Source organism: Podarcis filfolensis (assembly GCF_964270895.1).
Source record: "Podarcis filfolensis genome assembly, chromosome: 1".
Taxonomy (NCBI): Eukaryota; Metazoa; Chordata; class Lepidosauria; order Squamata; family Lacertidae; genus Podarcis; species Podarcis filfolensis.
In genome coordinates this window covers 89,658,577-89,685,263 of record NC_139604.1, presented here as the reverse complement: position 1 = coordinate 89,685,263, position 26,687 = coordinate 89,658,577, and the positions used below count along the sequence as shown (strand labels likewise).

Genomic DNA, 26,687 nt, shown 5'->3' with positions numbered 1-26,687 from the left:
TCTGCAATTCACTGTATGTGGGGCTGCCCTTCAGAAGCTCCAGCTGATACAGAATGTGGCAGCCAGACTTCTGGTGGGGGGGGCATGGCTGGTGCTATGGGATGCCTCTGCTAAAACAGATACACTGGCTGCACATCCACTACCAAACCAGGTTCAAGGCCCTTGTATTAATGTACCAAGCCCTGAACGACTTAAGCCCAGGACACCTTAGGGACCACCTGAATCATTATATCCCAACTCAATCATAGAGATCATTTCCGGAATGTCATTGGCTGTCCCTTAAGTTTGTGAAGCCCATTTGATATCAACATGAAACAGAGCCTTTATTGTCGTTGACCAAATGCCTTCCGATTCAATCTTCAAACACCTGCTGAAACATCTTCTATTCTACCAGGCTTATGCAGGCAATTAAAAATACACCTTTCCATGATAGTTAGTTGATGGCCTCTTATTTTGTTTTATTGTCATTCGTTTGTGGGTGTGTATAACTGCTTTCATTTTTTATGGTATATAAATACTTTTATAAAGAAATAAAATAAACAATGGATCCAGATAACTGTTGGCCTAGAAGAGCACTGCAGTGTCCACTAATGCAAGCTTTCTGCGCACTTACAAAGACACAGTTCAAAAAAACATTTCCTTCAGTTTACCTTATCACTTTCCCCCAAGGATCCAACCAAATTTACGTCAGACCCGTCCCAAGAGACCAGCATGCAGATAGTGGCATGCACCACAAGGAAAAGTCAGAGTCACTGCTGTAATCGCCGTTCTTACAATTGATGCAACAGTTGTGTAAACCTTTATGTATTTCTTTATTGTTACATTTATAGCCCCCTTTTCCTGAAAGTTGCTCAAGATGACATATGTGATTTCCCCACTCTTTATCTTCACAACTCCTCTGAGGTGGGTTAGGCAAACAGAAGGTGTCTAGAAAAAGCAATCTTCAAGACCCAGCAATCTTCAAGACCAAAGAGATCCGGCACAAGGTATTCCAGACCCTAGTTTGAACACTCCAATCACTACACCACATAGGCTCTCTTTCAAAAGTGAAGAGAACAGGTATATAAATCTGTTAGATGTTTTCCATGTCCAAAGCTGCTAAAAACACACAAAGTTCCAGGCTTGCTGGCCTGGCCAAAGCAGGCATTTCTGAAGTGTGCATCTCTGCACAGTTACTTCATTTTCAAAACCAAAACCCTAAGCTCTACAGATTTAAAATCAAATTATTCTCTATGCCAACTCACTCTTGTGGAGGAAGCCTATGCAAACAAGAGCTGACAGAAGACACATGAATTCTACACTTCATGCAATGTAGGCCATGGTTTCGCATTTGTTCCCCTGCCCCTTTTAATCTACGATTTTGCCTCTTGCCTAAACAAACACATTACACAAATTTCCAGGGTTTGGGAATTTTATGTTCTTTTTTGCAGTGTGTTGGTGATGGTGCAGATGTTAAATAAAAATCTGTATAAAATAGCCTATCCTGCTTTTTTTTGCCAGTGCTTTTTTGCAATAGTACTCACCAGTACATAGTACCATCACCTCTTTTCTTGCTGCCCATGGCAGCCATTTTGTGCTGGTGCCCACTGCATTTTTATCAAGGTATGAGTATCAGCGCCTCATTTTTTTTAACCAAAAAAAGAGCACTGCATACCACATTTTGAAAAGATGAGGAAGGGTCATAGCTATGTAGGTATTTTTGCAGCAGCATTTTAAAGCAGTACATGTATTTAAGGCTGGATAAAGAGTTTCTCCTTTGCCTAGGTGGGGGGGGGGGTCAAATAATGGGTCCACATAAAATAAGCACCCTATCTCAAACAGGCAGCCAGTTCTGAATGTGTTTAACAGCGGAATATATTTATATATCACAGTCTGTCAATTGCGGCTCATTTTCTTGAGCTACCTGTTCTGCATGTAAATCACTACTTTTAAATGGCACAGTTGCAGCTTTTGATTGTAATCTCTGGAGGTCCAATATCAAGTGTACAGAGAAAGCAAGTGCTTGTGATACTTTATGTAACCCCCACCCCCTACTACTAACACTACTACTATTTCAGGACTGGCCAATTATAGGTAATAGAAAAGTGGGTTCTGTGGGGGGGGGGGGAATACAAGCAGGTAAAGGGCAGTGTTGAATACTTTGGGCTTACGCTCTGTACCTAAGTTTCAGGATTCAACTATCTTTTGAATCCTGCTATAATACAGCATCTGAGCCTACAACAGGATTTTGCAGGAGCCTCTCTCTTCTAAATGCACAAATTCTTGGGTGACTGCTAGAGGAAGCCTTTCTGAAGTATTCAAAAGAGGACTTAAACCCTTTACTTTTGAACATGCATTTACACAGGTGCACGTTTATAGCTGCTTCCCGGACTAACTCCAGCCTCCTCTGACCTGGGAAGGCAGCAGAGCTGAGATAAGAGAGGTCAGAAGATAGCTAAATTTGCCAAGCAAGAGCATCTGCTCTTTCTCTCCACACCTCAGCACCACCGCTGACAAAAACAACAAACACTGATTAAAGAACTTTTTATGTCTGTGAGAAAAAACAGGTTTCTTGCAGCTGCTTAGCTGGAAGCACTTTTAGGATTTTGCTTGGGAAGGGTCTGTCCAGACAAAGAAAAGAAAAAAAGGTTTGGTGGTCACTCACTTAGGGCTCTCATCTGTGCACAATGCACATCATAACCTACAACTGAGCAGTTTGGGCAAGCCTTTGTGAAGCTGCAATCAGCACCCAAAGAACTTCCCTGCAGTAGAAAGAACAAATTTGGACTGATTATCATCATTCAACCAAGGAAGAGGAAGTGAGAGATAGAAAACAAAGGAGCTGGGGCAGGAGAGATGCCCTCACAGCCAAACGATACTATCATCTGTGTGTATGACATGAAAAGCATGGCATCTATTCTTTTTCTTTGCCGCACAAGTTATCTTAGTATCTTTTTTTCCAATCTACAAATGGAGAACTGAGACCTCATTTGCAAAGCGACCAGATGCCGAAATCTGCAGCAAGCCTATATCAAAGATAGATGTATCAAAGCACACCATCTTGCCTTATTGCTACAGTCATCCTTTACAGCTGTAACTTAATCCATCATTAGCATTCATGTGTGTTTTCCTTAAGTCCTCCTAAGGCGGCATCATGACTACTTGGCCCAGTCAATTTATACACAAACAAAACTACTAATGCATTGCTTCTAAACTAAGTAAACAATGCAGATCTCCACAAACTACAGACTGTCTAAATATCAAAATGTTGAAGGTACCATGGATTAACACAACATCAGGCTATTCCATATAAACAAAGCTGTACAGTGGTACCTCTGTTTACAAACTTAATCCATTCTGGAAGTCCGTTCTTAAACTGAAATTGTTCTTAAACCAAGGCGCACTTTCCCTAATGAGGCCTCCCGCTGCTGGTGCCCTTCCATCGTTCGGCTTCCGTTCTTAGACCAAGGTAAAGTTCGCAAACCGGGACACTACTTCCGGTTTTGCAGAATTCATAAACAGAATAGTTCGTAAACAGGGCTGTTTTTAAACCAAGGTACCACAGTATAGGGTTGTATCCAACATCAGTCATAGTCAAAACAGACTGGCTGAAATTAATGGTCTTGGCTAACTTAGGTCCATTGATTTCAATGGGTCTCCTCAGGGTAGAATTTAGTCAGCTACAACCCATAAGCATTTTGACATTTCCCCCTTCAAATTCTAGGGTGCCAAATTTTCCTTCTGGCTTCATCTTAAAGGTGCTGCCAAATAGTAATATTAATGGGTTACTATTGCTTTTTTCTGTTTGATTTGCCCAGGAATCAAGCCAATTCTAGCATTGTTTCCTGGTAGATCAAAGACAAGCAGAGTTAGCATGATTACCACATCACAAACACAACTAAGACAGCACCAAGCCCCTTAACTATGCGTATTATTCCATATGAGTTATTTTACACACAGAGACAATAATTTAGTGTGTCTGCTGATGCTTAATGAACTTGCTATTTAGCAACCGTTTTGCTTGTTTGCAACACCTGTTAAAATGTTGTCAGAAGCACCAATACATAATGAACAATTCACAATTCTAGTCCAAAACTAAAATTTTATTATGTCCTTCATGTTTGCAGAGAGTAAATATGTGGGTGTAGGTACACATGGTGCTTTAGGATGCTGCAGGGACAGGATCACTGAAACTCACTGGTTGCACAGCAGTATGTGTTGATGAAATTCACTCTGCCCAATATCACATCTCCATCTGTTGACTTAAGAGTGACTGGTTCTTAATGCTACACTTATTGCTTTAATCCATCACCTGTCTCCTAGTGGAGATAAATGCTCTGACCTGGAGATAATTTCCTATAAATACACAGCATTTAAGAAATGTACCAAGAAATATTTGCAGCCAAGAAATGAAATAAATCAGGTCTTGAATTTAGGGTAGGAGACACAACATTTGGGTGATATAAGCTGAGCTCTTCCGATTTGCCAAGTGGTAAAATCCTCACCTTATGCTGTATGTCTCTTCTCCTCACATAATTGGTTCCTCCCTTATAAGGAAACACTAAGATACTGATGTCAGGGCAGAAAGTAAATTGTACAACACATTACAGGGGAAGAAAGGTTAAAGAAAAGACGTCTTGTGCTAAGAGAGTAGCTCTGCACTTAGCAGTGGTTTTTCCATTAAACCTTCCAGCATATATTTTGAATTTTAGGATAAAGCCATTACAGCTTTCCTTGTAACAATAACCAGAGGCAACGGTAACTTAACACTAATGCAACTGGTATTTTAAACCCTCACCCCACAATGGCTTGCAACCCTGTTCCAGCTGACTAGTAGACCAGGATTATTTTATGCCTCTATTCTAGCAGTTATTAAGGAATGTGTAAAGGTTGTAACGGGACGCAGGTGGCACTGTGGGTTAAACCACAAAGCCTAGGGCTTGCCGATCAGAAGGTCGGCGGTTCGAATCCCTGCGACGGGGTGAGCTCCCGTTGCTCAGTCCCTGCTCCCGCCAACCTAGCAGTTCGAAAGCACGTCAAAGTGCAAGTAGATAAATAGGTACCGCTCCAGCGGGAAGGTAAACGGCATTTCCATGTGCTGCTCTAGTTCGTCAGAAGTGGCTTAGTCATGCTGGCCACATGACCCGGAAGCTGTATGCTGGCTCCCTCGGCCAATAAAGCGAGATGAGCACTGCAACCCCAGAGTCGGTCACGACTGGACCTAATGGTCAGGGGTCCCGTTACCTTTAAAGGTTGTAACCATTTGGGGCTTTTAAAGTTATAAGCATATAGCTCAGTCGGTAGAGCATGAGACTCTTAATCTCAGGGTTGTTGGTTTGAGTCCCATGTTGGGCAAAAAGAATCCTGCATTGGAGGGGGTTGGACTAGATTACCCTAGGGATCCCTTCCAACTCTACGATTCTATGATTCTAAGGTGAGTAATAGGAGGCATTATAGAGGGGCATTCAATTAATCTGAATGTTTGAAGATCCAAGGCAGATAAATGGTAGTACAGTAAGCCAGAAATTTATGCGCATTTAACTTGTGAACATTCAGCTTTATGTGCGGGGGGGGTATAGCAAGGGGGAAAGCTTCTGGGGGAAATGACCTTGGCAATCCTACCTGCCATTGAATCCAATGTACAGTGGTACCTCAGGTTAAGAACTTAATTTGTTCTGGAGGTACGTTGTTAACCTGAAACTGTTCTTAACCTGAGGTACCGCTTTAGCTAATGGGGCCTCCCGCTGCTGCCGCGCGATTTCTGTTCTCATCCTGAAGCAAAGTTCTTAACCAGAGGTACTATTTCTGGGTTAGCGGAGTCTGTAACCTGAAGCGTCTGTAACCCGAGGTACCACTGTATTTTGACTATACACAATTTTAGCATTAAGTGCAATCCCCTGAACATAAACTCCATGCAAATTGCTGACTTACTGCATTTCTTCACGCAGCACATTGTAAACTATAGAATTCACTCTCATAAGAGGCAGTGATGGCGACCGACTTTGATGATTTTAAAAACAGAATCGGACAAACTCATGGAGGACAAAGCTATCCATGGCTACAAGCCACAACAGCTAGGTCAGTTGCTGGGAGTTGCAAGTGAGGAGAAGACTATGGTGCCCCGGTCCTGCTTGTGGGCTCCCCATGCACATCTGGTTGGCCACTGAGAACAGGATGCTGGACTAGATAGGCCATTGTCCTGATCCAGCAGGGCTCTTCTTATGTTCTTATTACAAGAGCATATTCATTTTGCTGGACAACTTATTATACACCTTGTTCCTGCTGCATGAAATGGTTCCCTTTTTAAAAGTCTCCGTTGATTTATTATAATTGAACAGAAGTATTTCAAATCTGTGTGAGGATCCAAGTGAACTGCTCAGCTTTTAGACAGTCCCACTCTTCATGCAGCTGGTTTTTCTTGTGCTAGTTCTTCTTGCAGATCCTTGAGGACTCTTGCTTTGCAGCAGGTTCCTATAAGTTTCCTCCAGCATAAATGACTAAAAGGAGTCATCTTGTATTTCAGTGTAGCTATATTCTGTCCAAGTGTCTGTGTTTTGTGCAGCTCCTGCTTTGGGATGCATCCAGTGTAGTCTGGGGGGTCAGAGTGCCGAGATTCAGAGAAGAGCAAACAGGCTTTACCTGAACTCCTGGTGCAAAAGGACTTTGCGATAGCAATGTATGAGATCAGTTTCAATTTGCACAACTCAAGAGACCCCATGATGTCCTCTGCCAGTTAGAGAAATGTTTTGAAATACTCCAATGGTTTGCTCACTGAACTGCACCCACGCTAATCACAGCCTATCCAAACTCACAGCAAAGGTAACAGCGCTGCACATGTTTTGCATTTTACATGGGAGACCACCAACAGAATATTTATTGTTTTGTGGAGAAGACAAAAATTGAGTTTGACTGCTTGTGGTCACTGAAGTCCTTGAGTACTTTCTGGGGGAAAGCAGGGGGGAAAGTCCATGTTGTGCCCTACCCTTAGGACTCAAGGCACATGGCAATTCTATACAATATGAAAGCACCCAGTTTCCTATCTGGAGATTCACAATTTAAATTCAGGCAAGAGAGGAGGGGAAGGAAAGGGGACAAACACACATGGCCCACTGTGACTCTTTCTGGCAGTAAGCTGTTTGACATTGGAACCGACTCCCATGAGATGTGGTGGAATTTCCTTCCTTGGATGTTTTTCAGCAGATGTTGGATGACCATCATGTATATTTTAGTTGAGAATCCTGCGTTTCAGGGTTCGGATTAGATGATCTTGACAGCAGCTTTCTATTATCAACTGTCAAATTTATAAGGCTTTGATTGAAGCAAAGCCACAAGACGACCCAGCTGAGTTTTGTGGCTCATCTGTTGCTTGTTGTATTTAAAAGCCTCTCATAGGCTGTCCTTCAGTTTTTGTTGATTAGGTCTATGGACCCTGAGCATGAAGAAATGTGTGTCTGTGCATAGTCAAAACATTTCCTCACAAATGAGATAAAGAAGCTTGTTGAGATTATATTGGGAACATTTTTTTCATCAGCACAACCCGATTCTCAGGTCTCCTAGTGTTGTTTTCCCCAGATGGAGAAAGTACATACAGGTCCTTTCTGTTTCTCAAACATAAGCAACCAGAATAAGTTTGGGAATTGTTGCTCTATGCAAGGTAATTCAGTGTACACAAACTGGTGGGCATGGGAAGGCTCATTTTGGTATGGCTTATGTGTTCATTCTGTCAGGCCACACGTGCTTTGCATTTTTGTTGACACTATATGTAAACTTCTGCTTAGAAAGGGATTAACATTAATTCTGTGAACAGAGTATTTACGCAAGGGTCTCCAGGACACATTTTGATATGTGCCAGACAGAACACACATGTACTCCTAAATACAAACTGGATCTTAAGATACAGTCTGATGGATTCTCACATCTTTTGTTTGGGTATTATTCATATAGAGGCAACATTATCTTGCAATGGGAAGAAGCCAGCTTCCTTTTTGAGAGACACCACAATTATCTTTGGCACTCTTATTTAAGGAAACTAAGCCCTAGAGCCCTATCCCTGAACTTCTCACCACTCAACGAATGAACAGTGCTTTAACAGGAGAATTCGTATGTTTTTCAGGGCACAACGCTCTCAGGCATTAAATATTTTTTAATTTGCTTATACATAATCTATGCTGGGCCCTTCCAAACACTTAAATTCTCATACAAACCTCTTAGCAGATTATCTGCAATAATTCTGATCCATACAGCATCTCTTCCACATAAGTGATGTTGCAGGGCTGGGCACAATCTTATTTACTGCTTGCTTGTGGACTTGTTATTTGCAGGGAGCAGGGCTTTAAGAAAACACTTTGGAACTTGGAAGATGTTAAAGAGCTGTGTTTCATGATTCTAGAAACATGAACATTTGTTTTTGGTTTTGTACAATAAGGCCTGCAGGGAAGGAAGAGTAAGAAACTATTTACAAGCTACTTGAACACTAGTTGCATATGCCAATACATCCTGAAGTGTAGAGTTGTCACCCATGCTGGGTAATTTCTTGAGGTTGCAAAGTCATAATCTAAAACCCACAAGCACACAGTTTAAATGTATTGCAAGCAATGGAGGCAGTATCCAGTGTTGGTAATACTCAGAACAGACCCACTGAAATTAATGCTCATGACTACCTCAAAAGCATTAATGTAAATGGGTCTACTCTGAGTTGGACCCAACCCTGAAGCAGCAACAGAATTCCAACACAAGAAATGAGAAGGAAGACTTTAGTCATCACTTCACCGCAGGAAAGGAATTTATTATGACTAACTGGCCAAGATAGTATTTAGTACTGAAACCATGAATTGCTCACATATTTAGGTATACTAGTCAATACACGACATCCAATGGAAGAACAATCACACTGAGCACATACTTTCATAAGCTATTTATAAACCTAACGAAAGTTTTAAAATTAGGATGTGCAGGCAAATATTATCTTGTGCTTTTTTCCTGAAAGGGGTTAAAACATCCCTACAGCATGAATTCAGCACTGTAGTAAGAACAGTATTTTCCTACCTGTCCCACCCAATGAAATATATTAGGCTCCTGGTAAGGAATTGGGGGGGGGGGGAGAGAGAGAGAGAGAGAGAGAGAGAAAGACACAAGAGAACACAGGGCAATGTGAAAGGTATTACCAACCAGCATTTATTTTGCAGAACTAAAGGTTCCAGACCTGAACATTATGTGCCTCATTGCAGAGACCACAAGAGCATGATTGCATAATTAAGAATGGTAGAATAGCAGCTACTTGTATGAAAAAGAATAGGCCTCTACCAATCCACAAGGGCAAGAGGCCTTGATTCACTGGTGCGGGCCTCTGATGAGTGTGACAAGAGGATCCCACAACTCTTCTCTCCCAGCTTAGGAAGAGGAAAATAGTTGTTCTTCATTGCACTGAGCTTTAAAGCAAGCAGAAGCAGTATGAGCTTGCCACAACAATTCTTCATCTACATTTATTACTGATACACAAAGAACCAGTTGCCTAAGTGGTACTGGTTACAAGTAATTGTACAAGTCAGAAGTGACCACGTACAATTTCCCCCCTTTGCAGGACCTATGTTCATTAAGGGGGGAGGGACAATTATTTCAGGTAGGTAGGTAGGATGACTTCCAAACCCTTTCTAGTCGAGTACATTGGGGATCCTTATGCTGCAAGCTGCAAGCTGTTATCAGGTAGCTGGCTAGTTACAGCAAAGGTTCAAGCTGTGCTTCCAGAGTCCTCCACCACCATAAACATTCACACAAAAGAGCTCTACAGAAATAGCGCCAAGACCGAACCCCAATCCCACTCTTTGGCCTATCTCATACTTCCATCTCATGCTCAGATTACCTTTAAAAGCTTTCACTATACTGTGGGAAAATACAAACAAGAAGGGCCTGATGGAAAGTATGGAAGAATTCTCCTACATATAAATGAACAGACTGATACTGTAGGTAAGTTAATCTACAGCTGGCAAGCCAAGCTGACAAGGTAGGTGGGTGGGAGAAAGGGGGGGGTTAATTCAAGTGTGATTAGTTATGTTTTCATCTTTTTCTTGCTGACACACAGCCAGAAGTTTCTTTTATTCTTCTCTCCAGGAACTGTTAATCTTTCAAACATATAGGGGACAGAAAACCCAGATGTTCCACTATCTCTACCCAATTTAGCAACATATATTTATTATCTAGTAGATTCCACATTCCAGATGGCACAAAAAGGTTGTGTCCCCTTTGAAACAGCTCACTATGTTATGAAACACTACTGTTTAAGTATTTTTAAAAAATAAAAAAGGCAGTATAGTCAGGGATGAGAGTTTATTTATACAAATATATATTTGCTTTTGTAAAATGGATCAGTTACTCTTCCACAGAAGGGGCTGCAGAAAATTCTTGAAAAAGGTTCTATTTTCTAGTCAGTTTCAGTATTGTGATACTTTTGAAAAACCCAAGGTGCATCATACATTTCAAACACATTGAACGCACATCAAGAGCATAAGATTTTCCCCCAAAGAATCCTAGGACGATAGTCTTTCTCACATAGCTACAATTCCCATCCACCTTACCAAACCACAGTTCTCATGGTTCTTTGGGGGAAGACATGCACTTTAGATGTGTGCTGGATATACTTTAAATGGATGGGGCTCTTTGCACTATTACAGTGGTACCTCATTTTGAGTCCGCCCCGTTTAGGGTCCATTTCGTCCAACGTCCACGGCAAACCCAGAAGTACAGGAATGGGTTACTTCCGGGTTTGCCGCTCATGCATGTGCAGAAGCGCTAAATCGCACTTCACACATGCGCAGAGAGGCACTTTGCTGAGCGTCCCTTTCGTCGAGCATCCGGGACTCCGGAACGGATCTCAGACAGCTGTAGATGGCAGTTTCTTGAAACCATATAATAAACTAGTTATCCAGCCTGAAAGTTTAGCCTATAAGGTTATTTTCTCATAGGGAACAAACTTGTGAAGCTTCACAGGGAAGGAGGAACGCATAGCCATTTAGCATGGTTTAAGAACAGCTTAGTTTATGAACAACTTGGATTAAGAACACTGCAAACCCCGAAGTAGGTGTTTTGGTTTGTGAACTTTGCCTTGGAATAAGAACATATTCCGCTTCCTGTTAAGTGTGTTCCATTTGTAAATTGAGTCCCCTGCTGCTATGGGAAAGCACACCTTGGTTTAAGAACGCTTTGGTTTAAGAACAGACTTCCAGAACAGATTAAGTTTGTAAACTAAGATACCACTGTACAAGGTGCATAATATGTATTGTGTTGGGCATTCTTCTCTAGCATCTTGTGGTGCCTGGTAAATCCTCCAGGCAAGTTTCAGGCATCAACACAACTGAATTGTGGAGCTGTCCTGTTTTCAGCATCTTCTCCATAAATACATGCATTTTTAAAGGGAGCGCTATTACCTAGCCTAATATGCTAGGGAAAGTAACTACTGCTAGAATCAATCTATGGAATGAGAAGGGAGGCAGACTTGATCTAAATCCTTTCAGTGTTTTTTGACATCTTGATAACATACGCAGAGAATAAAATAGCCTCTTTAAAAAGAAATGACACTAATTGTTTCATTTGATCAGGAGAGGAATCTTATTATTAGAATAACCATCTGCCTCCATCAACTAGGCAGTTTTAACACCCAGGGATAAAGCACTGTGAGATCTGTAGGATTCAGGGGCAGGACAATGCCATCATTTCCAATTAAACAAAATGAATTCTGTGGATTCAGATTTCCAGTAACTTTTTGCTACTCTGCATTCTCTAATTTGGGGAAAAATCAAAACTCTGATCAAGCTACAGCACTGATTTCACATGCTTGCTACTCCCCACCCGCCAAACAAGTGGAAGTAATTCCTGAAGAGGATATTATTTAGCAAGCCAGAGCTTTACATCTTCCCCCTTACTGCAGATCATAACAGGATTAGAGAAAACTGAGTAATATGGCTTAGCCACTATAAAGCCCTGCAATGAATTATTCAAAAAATGTTTTGTTATGCAGATGGAAGCGTAAAGCACAGCATATTTATACTAGTGACAGCTTTATTGGCAGAGCCTAATGGTCAGGGGAAAGTGTATCAGATAGGATAACCCCCTTTGACTTTCAACATGCTAACAAACGAGCAGGCAAAAATAAAAGCCCCATACTTCTCAAACAAATCACTTGGGAAGGGGGAGGAGACGGGATTTACGAGTTAAACATCCATTAAATCCACAGTTTTACACTGAAGAGGAAACAAGTAAAGAGTTTTAAGGGGCATAGATCTTCCACAACAAAGATAGGGGATGTAAGGTTCGCTGCAAACCAGAAAGAAAAAGAAGCTTTAACTCAAGCACCATCTGAAATTAAATGTTTGTTGAACCCATGTAGCAAGAAAGTGGCAAATCAGCAGCTGCTTTTTATTGGGCTTAGGGGTCTCTTGAAATAGCTTCTATTCCTCAAAAAGATACTGTGCAGGGAGCAATTAGAGAGGCTTGTAAAGTCAAGTATATAAAAATGGTCTACGTGGATTTAGTTTGATAGACAAGCGTATGTAGTTTATACGGGCTGGCATCAGGATTAGTGTGCTTCGCTTTTCAGCTCAACTGTTCCTAATTAAAGCCCTCAGATACCACAACACTGGAGCTCGTGTGAACACTTTCCCAAAGAGATGCCACCATCATACCGAGTAGCTTTAGGTATATGCTGGAACTTTAGGTTAAAACACTCCATGCACAGAGCAGAGACCCTGCTTTTCTGTTGCCCTTTGAATTCTTGACTTCAAAGATCTGTGAAATGCACTGGAACATTTTGCCACATTTTAGCTGTTGTTGTGCTACACATCTGCTCATAAAAGGGGCTAGAAAAGGTAAGACAGAAGGATGCATTTTTCTTCCTCTACTGCTTAATAGTAGGGTGTTCTTAAAACATTTTTACAGTCTAGTACTAAGAGATAGTTCACCAGCAAGCTGGAGAAGAGGGTTCTTCTCGTCTTCTCCTCAGTAGCAGCTTCTACTCCATAAAGCTTCCAGTCTTGAACAGGGCATTAGATTTAGTGCATAAAATATATAGTACACATACCTGACTTTCCAGCTGGAGAGGTAGAGTGTAGACACTTTTTAGTGCTTTCCTCAGATCTACCCCCACAATATAGGAGGAGGAGGGAAATGCCTGGCTAATATAGCCTGTTTTATCATTGTTATTTGAAGTCAGCCTATTATCATTAATGGAGCTTTTTCTCAGGTAAGTGCATATAGGACTTCAGCCATAAATGGTTAGAATCCAGAGTTACTCTGCATCAGTCTGAGGTGTGCTATTAATTTTAAAACATCAAAGAAAGCAACTGGTTCTCTTACAAAATATTTTTGGAAATTGTAAAATATTCCCTTTTTGCAGATGATTAAAACACAGTTCTCAACCCTTGTAACCTGGACTTGATGCAACATCAGTGTTCTTATGGGGCATTTAACTCGAGGGCAAACAGATTCATTTACTCCCCCTTTGAGACATAAAAAAGGGAAAGTCCTAAAGCTATGTTTGGATAGCAAGGCAATTTTGTTCAATGCAAAATTAACAAGAGAATGCTAAATTACTCCCTGACCATATGTTCGCCGCACTGCAGTTTTAGCCCTTCATGTTGCGCCTGGGCTTTTGATCCTGGGGATCAAACCACAACAATTAAAAACAAGGCTTAAGAACCCAAGCACGCTCCCCCACACCCCTAGAGGAGTCTGTCTCCCACTTGCCCCACAAAACAGCTCCCCAGAATGGCTGAGCTCCATCTCCAACAACGTGGGGTCAGGAAAGGCACACTGAACCAGTAAGTTGGTGGTGATGGTTTTTTGTGTGTTCTTTTAATACATTTTCCTCAGGCTGTCTTTCAAGAGCCAGTTACGGGTATGAAAGGGAAAAGCTTGCTTTAAAGGAAAAACTTTTTTCCAGCTTCAGTCAAGCCGTTTAGAAGTGACCAGCAAGCCTAATCAAGAAGGAATCTAAACCAGGCGAGGCGTGGCGCAAACTTTAACGCCCCCTCCTCTTCCTCCCACCAGAAACGGCGAGGCAAGCAAGCGAGTTCCACTCACCCGGGGCCCCGTCGCGCGGTGGGCAGAAACCAGAGGCACCACAGCCAGCAGCAGCGCCAACAGCAAGCGAGGAGCCCCAGAGCCCCAGCGTCGAGCAGGCATCGTCAGGGGTGGGAAGGAGGAGGAGGAGAAGGGGAGAAAACGCAGCCACAAGACTTCCCCCTTTCGTCGCTGGTGGCTGAAGGTGTTGGCTTTGGGGTGGCTTCTTCAGCTTGCTGCTTTCCTCCCCTTTGGAAGCCGAGAGAGTCGAGCGAATTCTCCCGCCTTCTCTTCCCCACAGCGAGCGCGTTGTGCCCCCTCCAGCTGCAACAGGTTAAATGCCATTCGGAGGAAGGATTCCTATTATAAAGCGCGCGGCTGGGGCGGGGCCAGGCGAGGCCGGGCCGCTTGACGGACAGCTTCCCTGCGCGGCCAAAAGCGTGAGAAGACACATCCCCACATACAGGAGACTTACATGTGCTTTATCTGACTGTCTGCCCGTCTCTCTTTTGCTACTGCTGGTTGTGGCCAATCTTTTGAATGTTTTTACATCCCTGCTCTTAACTGTTTTCTTCTCATCGAGAGTTTTAATGTTTTGGGTTGTGTTTTTAGAAACGGCTTCGAGGTTTTCTTTCCAGTCAAGCGGTATATAAATGGCGTGAAATGAAAATTATAAAGGCACAGCCTTCACACTTTCCCTCTGTGCTTGTTTTGCATCTGAAATCGGCCCATTTGTGCACTCTCACACACACACCTCTGCCCCGAAGATGAACCACAAAGGACACAGAATAATAGAATTGACATTATATAGAGAAAGAAAAGTTCAGTTCCACCCCATGAAGGAATCAGAAGCTTGATTGAAGTTATAATACAGTCACAGTTTGTTTGTTTTCCCAGTGGGCTGGCCAATCCGAAACATTTTCTACCCAGATGTAGTACTTCAGTAATAAATAAGGTTGAACTTTTTAAAATTCCGGATAAAATAATTTAATTTTGGAGAGAACAATAGGACTAGCATGGGAAGCAACCTGCTAAAGGTTCGCACAGTCCCATCTGTCAAGCTTGGTGGTCCCTATGTCAATAGCAGTTGATGTGTATAAAAATGAAGAAACTGAGGCTTTGGGTCACCAAAAATGGTTGACAGCATCTTGAGCACACACCCCTCCCCCCCCCAAAAAAAAACAGGGCTGCCAGCTGAAGACATTTTGGCGCCTGCAGCAGACCCCAAATTGGCTCCTCTACTCCCCACCAGGGAACTGCTACATCGGGAGCAAGGGAAGAAGAAGGTTTGACATTGGAATCTGTTGCCCAGGTGGATCCTGCTACCTGAGGCAATCACCTTACAGATGACTGTGGAATGCACATCTCCAGCTTTGCATGAAAATTGGACATTGCTACCTTTCTAATAATAATAATAATAATAATAATAATAATAATAATAATAATAATTAATATTTATACCCTGCCCTCCCCAGCCAGAGCCAGGCTCAGGGCAGCTAACACCAATAAAATTACAATAAAACATAATGGGGGGGGCAAACAAACAAAAAACCCCAATTTATTAAAATACATGTTAAAATACAATTTAAGATGCAGCCTCATTTTAATAGTAGCCCATAAATCAAAACCATAAAGGGAGGGAAACATAAGGGTCAGACTGAGTCCAAACCAAAGGCCAGGCGGAACAGCTCTGTCTTGCAGGCCCTGCGGAAAGATGTCAAGTCCCACAGGACCCTAGTCTCTTGTGACAGAGCGTTCCACCAAGTCGGGGCCAGTACTGAAAAGGCCCTGGCCTTAGTCAAAACCAATCTAACCACCTTGTGGATTGGGACCTCCAGTGTTGTTATTTGTGGTCCTTAAGGTCCTCTGCGGGACATACCAGGAGAGGCGGTCCCATACGTGCGAGGGTACTAGGCTGCACAGGGCTTTAAAGGTCAAAACCAGCACCTTAAACCTGACCCTGTACAGTACTCCACCAGGAGCCAGTGCAGCTAGTAAAGCACTGGATGAATGTGATACTGTGGCAAGGACCCCATAAGGAGCCTTGCCGCGGCATTCTGCACCCACTGGAGTTTCTGGGTCAGCTTCAAGGGCAGCCCTGCGTAGAGTGAGTTACAATAATCAAGCCTGGAGGTGACCGTCACATGGATCACTGTGGCCAGATTAGGGCGAGAAAGGTAACTACTATGTAGTTTCGTATGCTAGTGTGACTGGTCCCTCAAAGTAGAAATTATTATGCATAAATGTCAAAGCTTACGGGTATTTTTTCCACTACCTTTACTGGGCCAAACGCTCCAGGGAGTTCAATGGGATTTATTCTGAAGAGCGTGGGTATAGGCAGTGCTTTTTCGGGGGGGGATGAAGGGGTATGCATACCCCTAAACATTTTGTGAATCTAAGTTTGGCCTCATTGGAGGGCAGAATTTCAATATGAGTAGGAAAATGAGAGTACCCCTAAACATTTTTTTAAGAAAAAAAAGCACTGGGTATAGATGTAATAGTTCTAAGTTTGGATGGGAAGTTAAGAACCTCACACATCATCTATGGCAGAAGGAGAAGGGGCAGAAAACCCAAGCATTGTGGCTGAAGCAAAGGGGCAGTAAAAACAACTGGAGTTCAATGTAGGAGCCTAAAGGGAAAGAAATACTGTATGGGGGTTGACAAGAGTCCTAGGGAAAAGACTTCACCATGGGAGAATTGGGTTGTTAAGGCTAGGTTTCTCTGCTTTTAGGAATTGTACTGAAGCATTTTTCATCAATGCAGCATTGGAACTTGGTGGTCCCTAAGGAGACAGGGGAAAGAACCAGGGTGCTAAAATGCTGGATTTCGCCTCTTGATTGGAACTAGCCAGGCAAATCTGTCTGTAGTGTTATCATCATCATCATCATTGGCAAATGCTTCCAAGTGATTTATAGCAACAACAGAGAGAGGCAATAATTAAGAATGGTGCTGCTGGGCTTTATGTGACCGTTCAAGAAAAAACAAGTAATTTTAGTTGGGAAATGCTAAGGAAAGCAGGACAGAAGGATTCTCTAAATCTCAGTTATCAGGGGTCACTACAGAGTTTATAAATTATGGGTGCATCTCACAAGGGAAACCTGCAATAAAGCCAGGCAGAAGCACTGTTCATGGTGTCTGGTCAAGCAGGTGTCTGGTCAAGATACTAGCAAACCAATACCATTAGTTTTGTGTTTCCCCCCTCCTCATTTTAGCTTCTTCTTACCATGGGTGGTATTCAGCTAAGTTTTACTCAGAGTAGATAATTATTGCCTGGGACAGAATGCATCATGACCAGGGTTAGAATGGTCAACACGAGAAAGACATAAATTCCTGGAAAATTAAGTGGGATACAAACAGTGTTAATTGTAGCAGCATTTAACCATTTATTAGGTTCAGCACACACAAATTACTCGGAAAAAATTCTGCAGTGATGTCTGTGCTTAAAAGGATTAAAAGGAGCAGATAAAGGGGGAAAGTATATGAGCTAATAATGTGTGGTAGCAAGTTGTGCTAACTAAAGTCACTTGTTTTGCAACTGATGCTGAGCAGAGAGCAGAAGTTGAAGAGAAAAGTGAAAAACAATCACTAGATTTTGCAGATTATTTGAAGAACTGGCCCTTCTACTTCCCCCTTAAGCATTTGCACCATTGCTTTTTTCAATGGCCTTTTCTTACAGTTGAAATGCACTGAGTAGATAGGCAAGATTTTTCACCAAAAGCATCACTGCTATATATTTGTATACATTACACTGCCAGCACAACAAAGCAACAGGGGAAAGGCCTTGTTGCCTAAACTTAGTTTAAGTTTACTAGGGTTTTTTTTTTAAAAAATCTACAGAAACTAATAAAAGTTTTAACTTGTTTAAAAAAGGCCTTAAGCCACTTGTTTCTACACCAAAATTCACATTCTTGAGGCTTTTTATAGGCTAATCATGAATAGCGTTCTGAAAAACAAATATATAATACCGTAACAGACCCCAATATTAAGAAACTCCTCCGTTCCTTATGGCTATTGTAGTACTTCCCCTCCTCCCCACCTACCCCCCATTTAATTAAGATTCTGATTGGTTTTGCAGTCTGCTAGCCTTTGTACAATTGTGGCTTAACTCCCTGTTTGCCAGATACTAGCCAGCAGTTTCATCTTCTATGGGAATTATGATTGACAAATTCTGTTCTGGATGGTCTCCTGTGCTTTCAACAGCTCCATAATAGATATTCTATAGGGAAAGACTTCCTTTTGTTCTCCATAGTAGAAAAAGCTTCCCCAGTTGAATTTCTGCCTGGCATACAGCTATGAAATCCAAAACAGAATAGACAAAACACTGTTCAAACAAACAAATGAGGGCACCGGAGGAGCACAGCCGACTCTACCTACAAACAAGTTATCTAATGTCTGATTTGTAGAAGTTTTTCATCTGTGCATATTCGTTTCTGTAGTACAGCAAGCTGAAGCAGAGAAATGAGTCTTTCTTCAAACTGCTCCAGTGTAATCATGGCTCACAAACTGTCTAGCTTTCCTGCTGCAAGGGAGGGCAGAGATTTTTCTCAAGCAGGATCTCTGGATTCTGAAATTAGGAGAGAGAGAGACAGAGAAATGATTGCTCTGATTACTAGACCTTGGCCATAATGTGTGAAGCAGATGCTCAGACCAAGATACTTCCAATGGCTCTGGGCTCAGAGCACACCCTCATAAGAACCTGTAAGCGTATCAGATACTTTAATCAATGTTTGATGTTTTATCGCGCTTTTACTATTCTGTTGGGAGCCGCCCAGAGTGGCTGGGAAACCCAGCCAGATGGGTGGGGTATAAATAAATTATTATTATTATTATTATTATTATTATTATTATTATTACTACTACTACTACTACTCAAGACAAAGGGAGGCTGTTTCCAGACACTAAAATAGGGTGGTGTGTTGTAAACTTTTACTTCCTGGTATAGCGCTTATCAGGACAGAACCAAATTTTATTTGTGAGCTTTCCACAGACTTCTTGTTCAGTTCTGGTTAGTGCTTTGATACTGCTACAGGTCTAATTATGTTTGAGGTTTTAAAACTCTGTGTGTGTGTGTGTGTGTGTGTGTGTGTGTGTGTGTGTGTGTGAATTTTTCTGCATTTACCAGTCCCTAAAAGAACAAGTTGGTCTGCAAACAAATCAAGACACACCTTTAGTTTTGCTGTTTTTTTTAAAAACATATTTTCTAAAAATTACCCTCCTCTTTTGACCCCTCCTGCCACAAACAATATACAGAGAGAAACCTTTCACTAAGCAGAAATTGCCTAGAACCAGATTTCTGGAATACCCCATTGTGGTATATATTAACTTTTATCTTATGATTGATAGACACTGCCAAGGCAACTTAACAGAACAGATGTGTGTAGGGGGGGGTGCTGTCAAAGGACTTTTAATGCTCTCCTCCCTTGAACCCTGTACCTACAAAGCTGTTTGTAAAAGAAGCGTGAATCTAAAAGCTTGGGGGAAGGGGAGCAGGAGGGATTAGGGGACATCTGAGGAAAGCAGTATAAAATCGCACCAAAGGATAAAAGGGGTGGGGTGGGGGGCGGGATGAACCTATAACCCCTTTCCCCCACTTACTCCGTTAACAAATATGCAACCAATTAATGTAATTGCAGAGTTATTTATGGTGCACAAAAAAGACCCCAAGAGCCAAGATTGTAGAGATAAAAAAAATAAAGAACCTCACTCCCTCATCTCCTCCTTTGCAGTTACTGGCTTGTGGAGTCCAGGTGTCTTATAACCAGAAAACATGTGCACTTTGTTTGCAGGTGCAACTTTCTGGATGGAGGTCAGGCGAGGAAAGGGATGGCAGGGATGGAGGAAGGGAGCAGAGAGCGAAAGGGTCTCTCTCAGTTTCAAACTGTGACCAGACAATATGGTTTGTTTGTTGTTCAGTTAGTTCCCCTTCACAGTCCACAATAGCCCTACTTAATCCTTCCCCCAATTACTCTTTCGGACAGCAGCAGCAGCAACAACATTTGCACACAAGGTGGTTGTGGTGGGAATACAACTCGGTCGTAACTCCATAATTTAATTGTCTGGGATGACAGTTCGTCTACTTTTCAGCGTCCTTCAGGAGAGAGGCTTTAATTAGAACTATTGAGTGGTCTGAATTGGCGCAATTAGGGTCTGCATTAATTATTGTTGCATGTGCTTTTTTTGAACAGTAAGGCGTTTGTTGTTGCCGTTGCTCTTGCTGTAGCAGTAGAGGGTCAGACAGGGGTGCCAGCTAATGAACTAGGGGAGTGCAAATTACCTCTAAAATGGTAGGGCAAGTGTAACACACACTTGAGAGGAACAAAGAAATCGTGGGGGGAATCGGCTGATAGGCACGGCCTGTGAGAAACAAATCCTTCCCTTTAAGCTCTCAGCTCCTTTAGTTCATTCTAACACCAAGTTTATGCCTGCAAAATTTTATGATCCACCTGCCTGAATGCAATCCATCAGTCATAGATCTCCAGCAGGCACCTTGATTAAGACTCTTCTTTTTGATGGGACTGCAAGAAGAAGGGATGTAGCCAGCACCTGCAAGACCACAATACATGGCTAGTAGATTGTGCCTATTGTGCAGAATCATAAGTCTAAAAGGGAGCAGAAAGGCATTTAGATCCTAGGCCAACACTTCCCCATTTCTCCCAAACAAAGGGAAACCCATTCGCTTGCCCTCAAGAAATGAATGAATGAAATTAACTCCATTAAGATTTCTTTAAAATTACTGTTTGTAGTTTAATGTGATTATGGTCTTACACTACTCTCTCCTGTCAAAATCAGTACTTTTATTTTATTTTTCTTCTATAGTATATAATAATAACATTTGAAAACCTAGCATAGAAGGAAATCAATGCTGTATGTTGTTGTTGCTGCAATTCATAAAGCACCATATTCCAGCATTCACTTTGGCTGCTATCTCCCCAACTTAAGCTCACTCTAAAATGGCACACTTCCCACCCCTGGAGCTATCTGTTCTCACCCAGGAGCATCCGCAATCATTCCACCACCCCCTTCCCCCACTCAGCAAAATTATATACTTCTCACCCCTGGAGCTGCTTGCTCTCAAAAGCACATGCACAGATATGCGCCTCCATAGGCACATACCTCTACATGTGGTGGGAATGTCCCAAAATCCAACAATTCTGGACAGCAATCGTAGAAGAAATATGCAAAATAACTAAGCAAATATTAGATATCACCCCAGAACTGGCCCTACTAAGCATCTTCCAAGACAATAATCCCCAATCACTGTGGACCATTGTTATCAAGTAGGTTGGGAAACAGCCCTATTAGAAAAACTAACCAATAAACTGAAACTGACACAGGAACAAATAGAAGAAGACGCCTTCACCCCAGTATGGCTCCCCTTTATCACGTACACAACCCCACAATATAACGACAAAGCTCCACCAACAGCATACAAATCAATCTGGCTAACCTGATTTTTTAAAAAAATACACACTCACATACCCCTATCTCACACACAAATAAATCTCACTACAGCCACCCAGGGACAACCAACCACACCCTAGGTCACCCTCTACCTCTCCCATCACCAAGGAAACACAACAAGTGAATAGTAAGAAAACCCATACAAGTAATGCTGACACACATACACTAAATAGAAGAACAGAGACATAACCACCCCACCCACCACTCCCCCTCTTTATTTCCTAGTCTAACATTGTATGTATCATTAATATCTCATAACAAATGCAACTGAATTGTAGAAATCGTAACTTGAAGAAAGAGACATCACACTGTTTTTATATACTTAAGAAATCTTTAAAAAAAAACATTTTAAAAAAGCACACGCACAGATGCATGGGAAAAGCTGACATATGCCACACCGAAGATCCAAAAATGCTCACAATACACTTTTTGGGATGTGATGCAAACATCAGAGTTGTAAACCCAATCACAAATTGGTCTTCAGTTAAGATAGAAGTATAATAATCCACTTGTTACAATATTTTGCGTCTCCCATAAGAGGGAGCCATGGTTCTCCCAGTCCATCAGCACCACTGACACAGCCAGCAACAAGGTGAACCTCAACAGCAACCTCCAGGGACTCACTGAATAGGGCATGATGTTGGGAAGTTGGAGGTGGAATTCTGAACCACACTGGATGAATATATAGCTTCCCACACCTTTTGCATGCCTTGCCAGAAGCAGTCATCCTAGGGCACGACTCTCTGGACTCCAGTCCCTTGTTTGGTTTGGTTGCCCATGTCCACCCCTAAGATAGATATAGCTTTAGATGGACCAAGCAGAACCAACCCTAGTACTCTATAGGTAGTTGCACCATTGCTTTCCATAAAAGTCTTGCAATGTTATTTTCAATTGCTAACATGAAACCAGACATTTTCACAGCCACTGGGCCCCGAGTGGATGTTTTAATTGAACCAGGATATTGACTATGACCACATGTAAATGCACCACGATATCACTTTAACAGTCAGGAGGCAACAACTCATCTGTCAGTAGGTCAGGTAAGCTGCAGCACCCCACCATGCTGTCTGCTACTGGCATAAGCCCTATACTTTAGAGAGGGTCGTGCCTCTAAGTTCTTGGCTCCCTTATTTCACAGGCCCCAAAAGGCATCTAGTACTGGGCCAGTCTATTCTAGAAGAGTAGAGCCATGTTACAGCAAGGGCAGCAAAGACCCCTGAGCTAACTAAGGCATTTATTTATTGTGCTGTGTGTTTTCATGTTCTGTCCCTTTAACTTTCTCCTTTCACAGCCATGTTCCCCGGCTGCTGCCGGCCCCCCAACACCAGCTATTAATATGTGCAAACTCCTGACACCCTGAATGGTTTCCCAGTGCCGACACTAATCACATTTTAGGGAGCAGGTCAGCAGTGAAGGGACTTAAATTCGTGTGAAAATGTCTCCAGGATGGCCCCGGTGGCTCACACCTGCACGCCCTATTCATCCGCACTGTTTACATGTTGTCATCCACAATTAATTCTTTCCCGGGTCGCTCCGTTGATTGCCCTCCCATTGCACAGGGACCCCATTCTGAGCCGTTGTGGCTGTTCAATTGAGCATGGGGCAGTGCGATTAAATTAAGTTTTGTGGCACTCTCGCTTTCTCTCCCTCTCGTTTTCTCCCTCCCCTCTTCTCTCTCTCCGGTCAATAATGATGCCTGTTTGAGGATGGCTGGCACTGAAGTACAAAGGTAATTACAAGCACTCAGTGTGTGGGGAAGGAAGGCATGAACCATGTTTGGAAGCATGAACCAAGATAGCAAAGGGAGGGAAATCTTTCCTAGACTTCTGCTGAGGATTTAAGAACAATAACTGAGGAGGAGAGGAACAACAGAGGATCATCCATCTCAGTATTATCTACACTGAGGGTTTATCCACACTTTCTGCCCTGCGCTCTCCAGACACAGGTCCACACTTTAAAGCTCTGTACCCAAGCACTCTTTCTTTTCACCCCAGAGCATTCCCCGTGAAAACCATCTCTTTAAAGCTAAAGCACAACAAACAGCAATTCAGGTTTTCCACCGATTGTTTGCTCCAATTCAGTGGTAAAGAGTGGGTTTTTGCAGGGAAAGCTCCAGAGCAAGAAGAAGAAGAAGAAGAGAGTATTTGAACACTGAGCTTTAAAGCACAGGCCATGCCTGGAAAGCGCAGAGGAACAGTAAGTTTGGATAAGCCCTGACTGGCAGCGGCTCAGACATCCCCAGGCCTACCTGGATATGCCAGACATTGTACCTGGGACCCTTGGCATGCAAAGCTGATGCTTCCCCCACTGAGCTGAGAGTCCTCCCCTGCAGACCTGATCAGGAAAGAGAGAGCTGCTATATAAAACACCTAGGTCACATCCATATCATTCAAAGTACAGTGGTACCTTGGTACTTGAACAGCTTGGCTCCCGAACAAATCAGCTCCCAAACGCCGCAAACCTGGAAGTAAGTGTTCTGGTTTGCGAATGTTTTTCAGAAGCCCAATGTCCGATGTGGCTTCCGCTTGAGTGCAGGAAGCTTCTGCAGCCAATCAGAAGCCGCGCCTTGGTTTTTGAACGATTTTGGGAGCCAAACAGACTCCCGGAATGGATTAAGATCGCGAACCAAGGTACCACTATACATGGCTTTCTTGAATCCCGTGAATTGTGGTTTACCCTTCACAGAGCTGCAATTCCCAACAAACTACAGTTCCCAGGATTCAGGGCGGGTGCGATGACCCTAATCCGTGTGTTATACCAATGTGCACATCTCCGTCACCCATATGGCAGATGTCTGGGACCTGTAGAAAGGGAGGGCATTGCACATGTACTTATGCTGTTCTCTACCACAGAACAAAGAAGAAGCAGAAACAAACCCATTTGAGGGGGGTGACAAACATCAGGCTCAACATCCCCCCTAGCTTGCCATGTGATCGTGGCAACCTGCAAGCCCAGTGGAGGCAGAATCAACCTATAGGCAATAAATGCCAGGATTCACTGGGAGGAGGCACCTTTTTACCTTCAGCTTGGTTTGGCCTGTTCTTTGCAACCACCCAATCCCAGTAGATGAAAACTAGATTCACCTCTCCTCTTACATGGCAGTTGGTCCCATAGACTGAGGTGACAGGTGAGAACTAGACCAGAAACTAGCCCTCGCTCTTCAGCAGATCAAGATCAATGTCACTGTAAGAAGGAAACGTAAGGTGGATGATAGGATCTTGCTTTGCATACAGGGAATATTGCCTCTCCCATTCCTTGCTCTTGCAGGACTTCTGAAGCGCATGCACACCCTAGAGGACACTGGTGGACACACTACATGAGAAGTTCATTGTGACCAAGGGATAGCAATTGCTTTTGCATGATCATACTTCTAGTCTGCCCTAGCCTAGAGTCACAAGGAGGGCTGCAATATTGTCATGTATAATACAAAGTTAGTTGCATTTCAGTTGCCACAGTATATGAGCTAGTTCATCAGGTTGACCTGAAAATGACACCCCACTCACAGAGGATACCTTCCAGCTTTCCTGTTTTGATATCATACAAACATAAAAATGTAATCAAATGGCATTAACACACACTTGCTCCTAGGATACACCATTTTTATTTTTAAAAAAGAAATCTGAACTGTAACAATTAGAGCCAGGCTTGTATGACGCACCATTTGAAAAAAGGAAATAGAAGAAGAGACAGTTAGACATTTGGTTCCTTTGTTTCCATTTCAAGCAATAGGGGGTGATAGCTCTTTCTTACCTCCAAGGGGCAAGGGGCACTGGGATGGTAAACACAGCTCAGAGTACTTCCACATGTCCAAAGGGACCACAGGTCAAGCAGCCTGGTGTGGGAGGATGCTAGGATTCAGAGAGCCACAGGTTTCCCTGGGTAATATGAAGAATAATGATTTACTCCAGCTTTAATAACAGGAAACTCAAACCAGATTGCCATAATTTTGGACCAGCACTCTAACTAGCTCATCCCCTTCAGTTCCTGAATATCTGCACTCTTATCTCTAGCAGGTTAGATACGTTAGGACTTGGGAGATGCACCCTGAGATAGTAAAGAGGCGCCCAGTTTTCCAGCAATGAATGCGTGGGGAACTGTCGTACAATTAGCTCATCTGTGTTGGCTCATGGTTAATCTTCACTTAATTCTAAACTTGAGATCTGCCAGCTGAACGGCTATAGGTTTTGGACACTATGCTGTTGAATTGCCAGATACACCGCCACTATGGCAGATATGCCAGCAGAATACTCCAGACAGGCTTGTGGATCATACCAGCAGCCTAGCTGTTCAACTGGCAAAGATACACAGAAGAGTGGAATAGCAGAAACAGGGCAGAGTCATATCCTGTACAATCCATGCCCCATCAACAGCGGACTGTTACACCCCCAAAAGAGGCCCCTCCAACTGGCTTCACGGGAGGGATTTAAAAAAAAAAAATTAAAAGCAGCTGATACCCCTGTGAAGTTGAGACCTCTGTCTATGGCACCATGACACAGCACTGTGATATAACTCAGCACTCCATTACAGCACATGACTGTGTTAATATAAACCCCAAACGGGGAGAACATATCACAAATTACAGGGCATTCAGCAAGCGGCTATCTCTCTCTGCCCCATGGGCCATGCATACTTAGAGCTCTTACCACTGGGAGATGGGAGGCGGAGGCAAAACATTTGGCCAAGAAGGAAATATCAACCAACAAACTCTGTGACTGACTCCATTGACTGCAGCTATTGCTTAGTTCTCTGCATTTCTGCTGGTTGGGGATGAAATTACTTGATGGGCATACGTCATACACCCAGTTCAGTCACCGCAGTTTGAGTCTCTCGGTGTCTGCATTGCATGTCAGCCTTGCCACCGACAGGGTCCCTGATAGTTAGACTACAGCAGCGCTTCCAGAGATGCTGGAGGTGTGCCTGTTGTTTGCCCAGTTTTTTGTATTTTGTGATTGGGCATTTTTTCCTCCTCTCCCATGCTCAGCAAGCGCTGGATTGGGTATTGCAGCTCCTCCTCCTAAGTAGAGGTTGCATAACTCTCTCTGCACTGGCCAGCCTTGAAAGTCTTGTGTCCAGGGCCCAGGTAGGCTATCGACATCATATTACAAACCTTTTGAAGGCAAAACTTTTACAATCCTTACAACGGACGAGGAACAGTATCGTACATATGCATGTGCTTTTGTAAACAGAAAATCTTTAAT

The 26,687-nt window shown here is 42.9% G+C and overlaps 1 protein-coding gene across 2 annotated transcripts in view; it reads right to left on the bottom strand.

Annotated features, from left to right (window-relative positions):
* The window catches only part of SMOC1 (SPARC related modular calcium binding 1), a 67,049-nt gene extending 52,659 nt beyond the window's left edge, over positions 1-14,390 (bottom strand). The window contains exon 1 of one of the 2 annotated variants that reach the window (XM_083607258.1): positions 14,050-14,390. In XM_083607258.1, coding sequence (XP_083463384.1) covers positions 14,050-14,151 — 102 coding nt within the window. In that variant the 5' untranslated portion in view covers positions 14,152-14,390. The remainder of the gene's footprint in view (positions 1-14,049) is intronic. The other variant, XM_083607259.1, reaches the window with a different exon arrangement.
* Between the last annotated feature and the right edge of the window lie 12,297 nt (positions 14,391-26,687).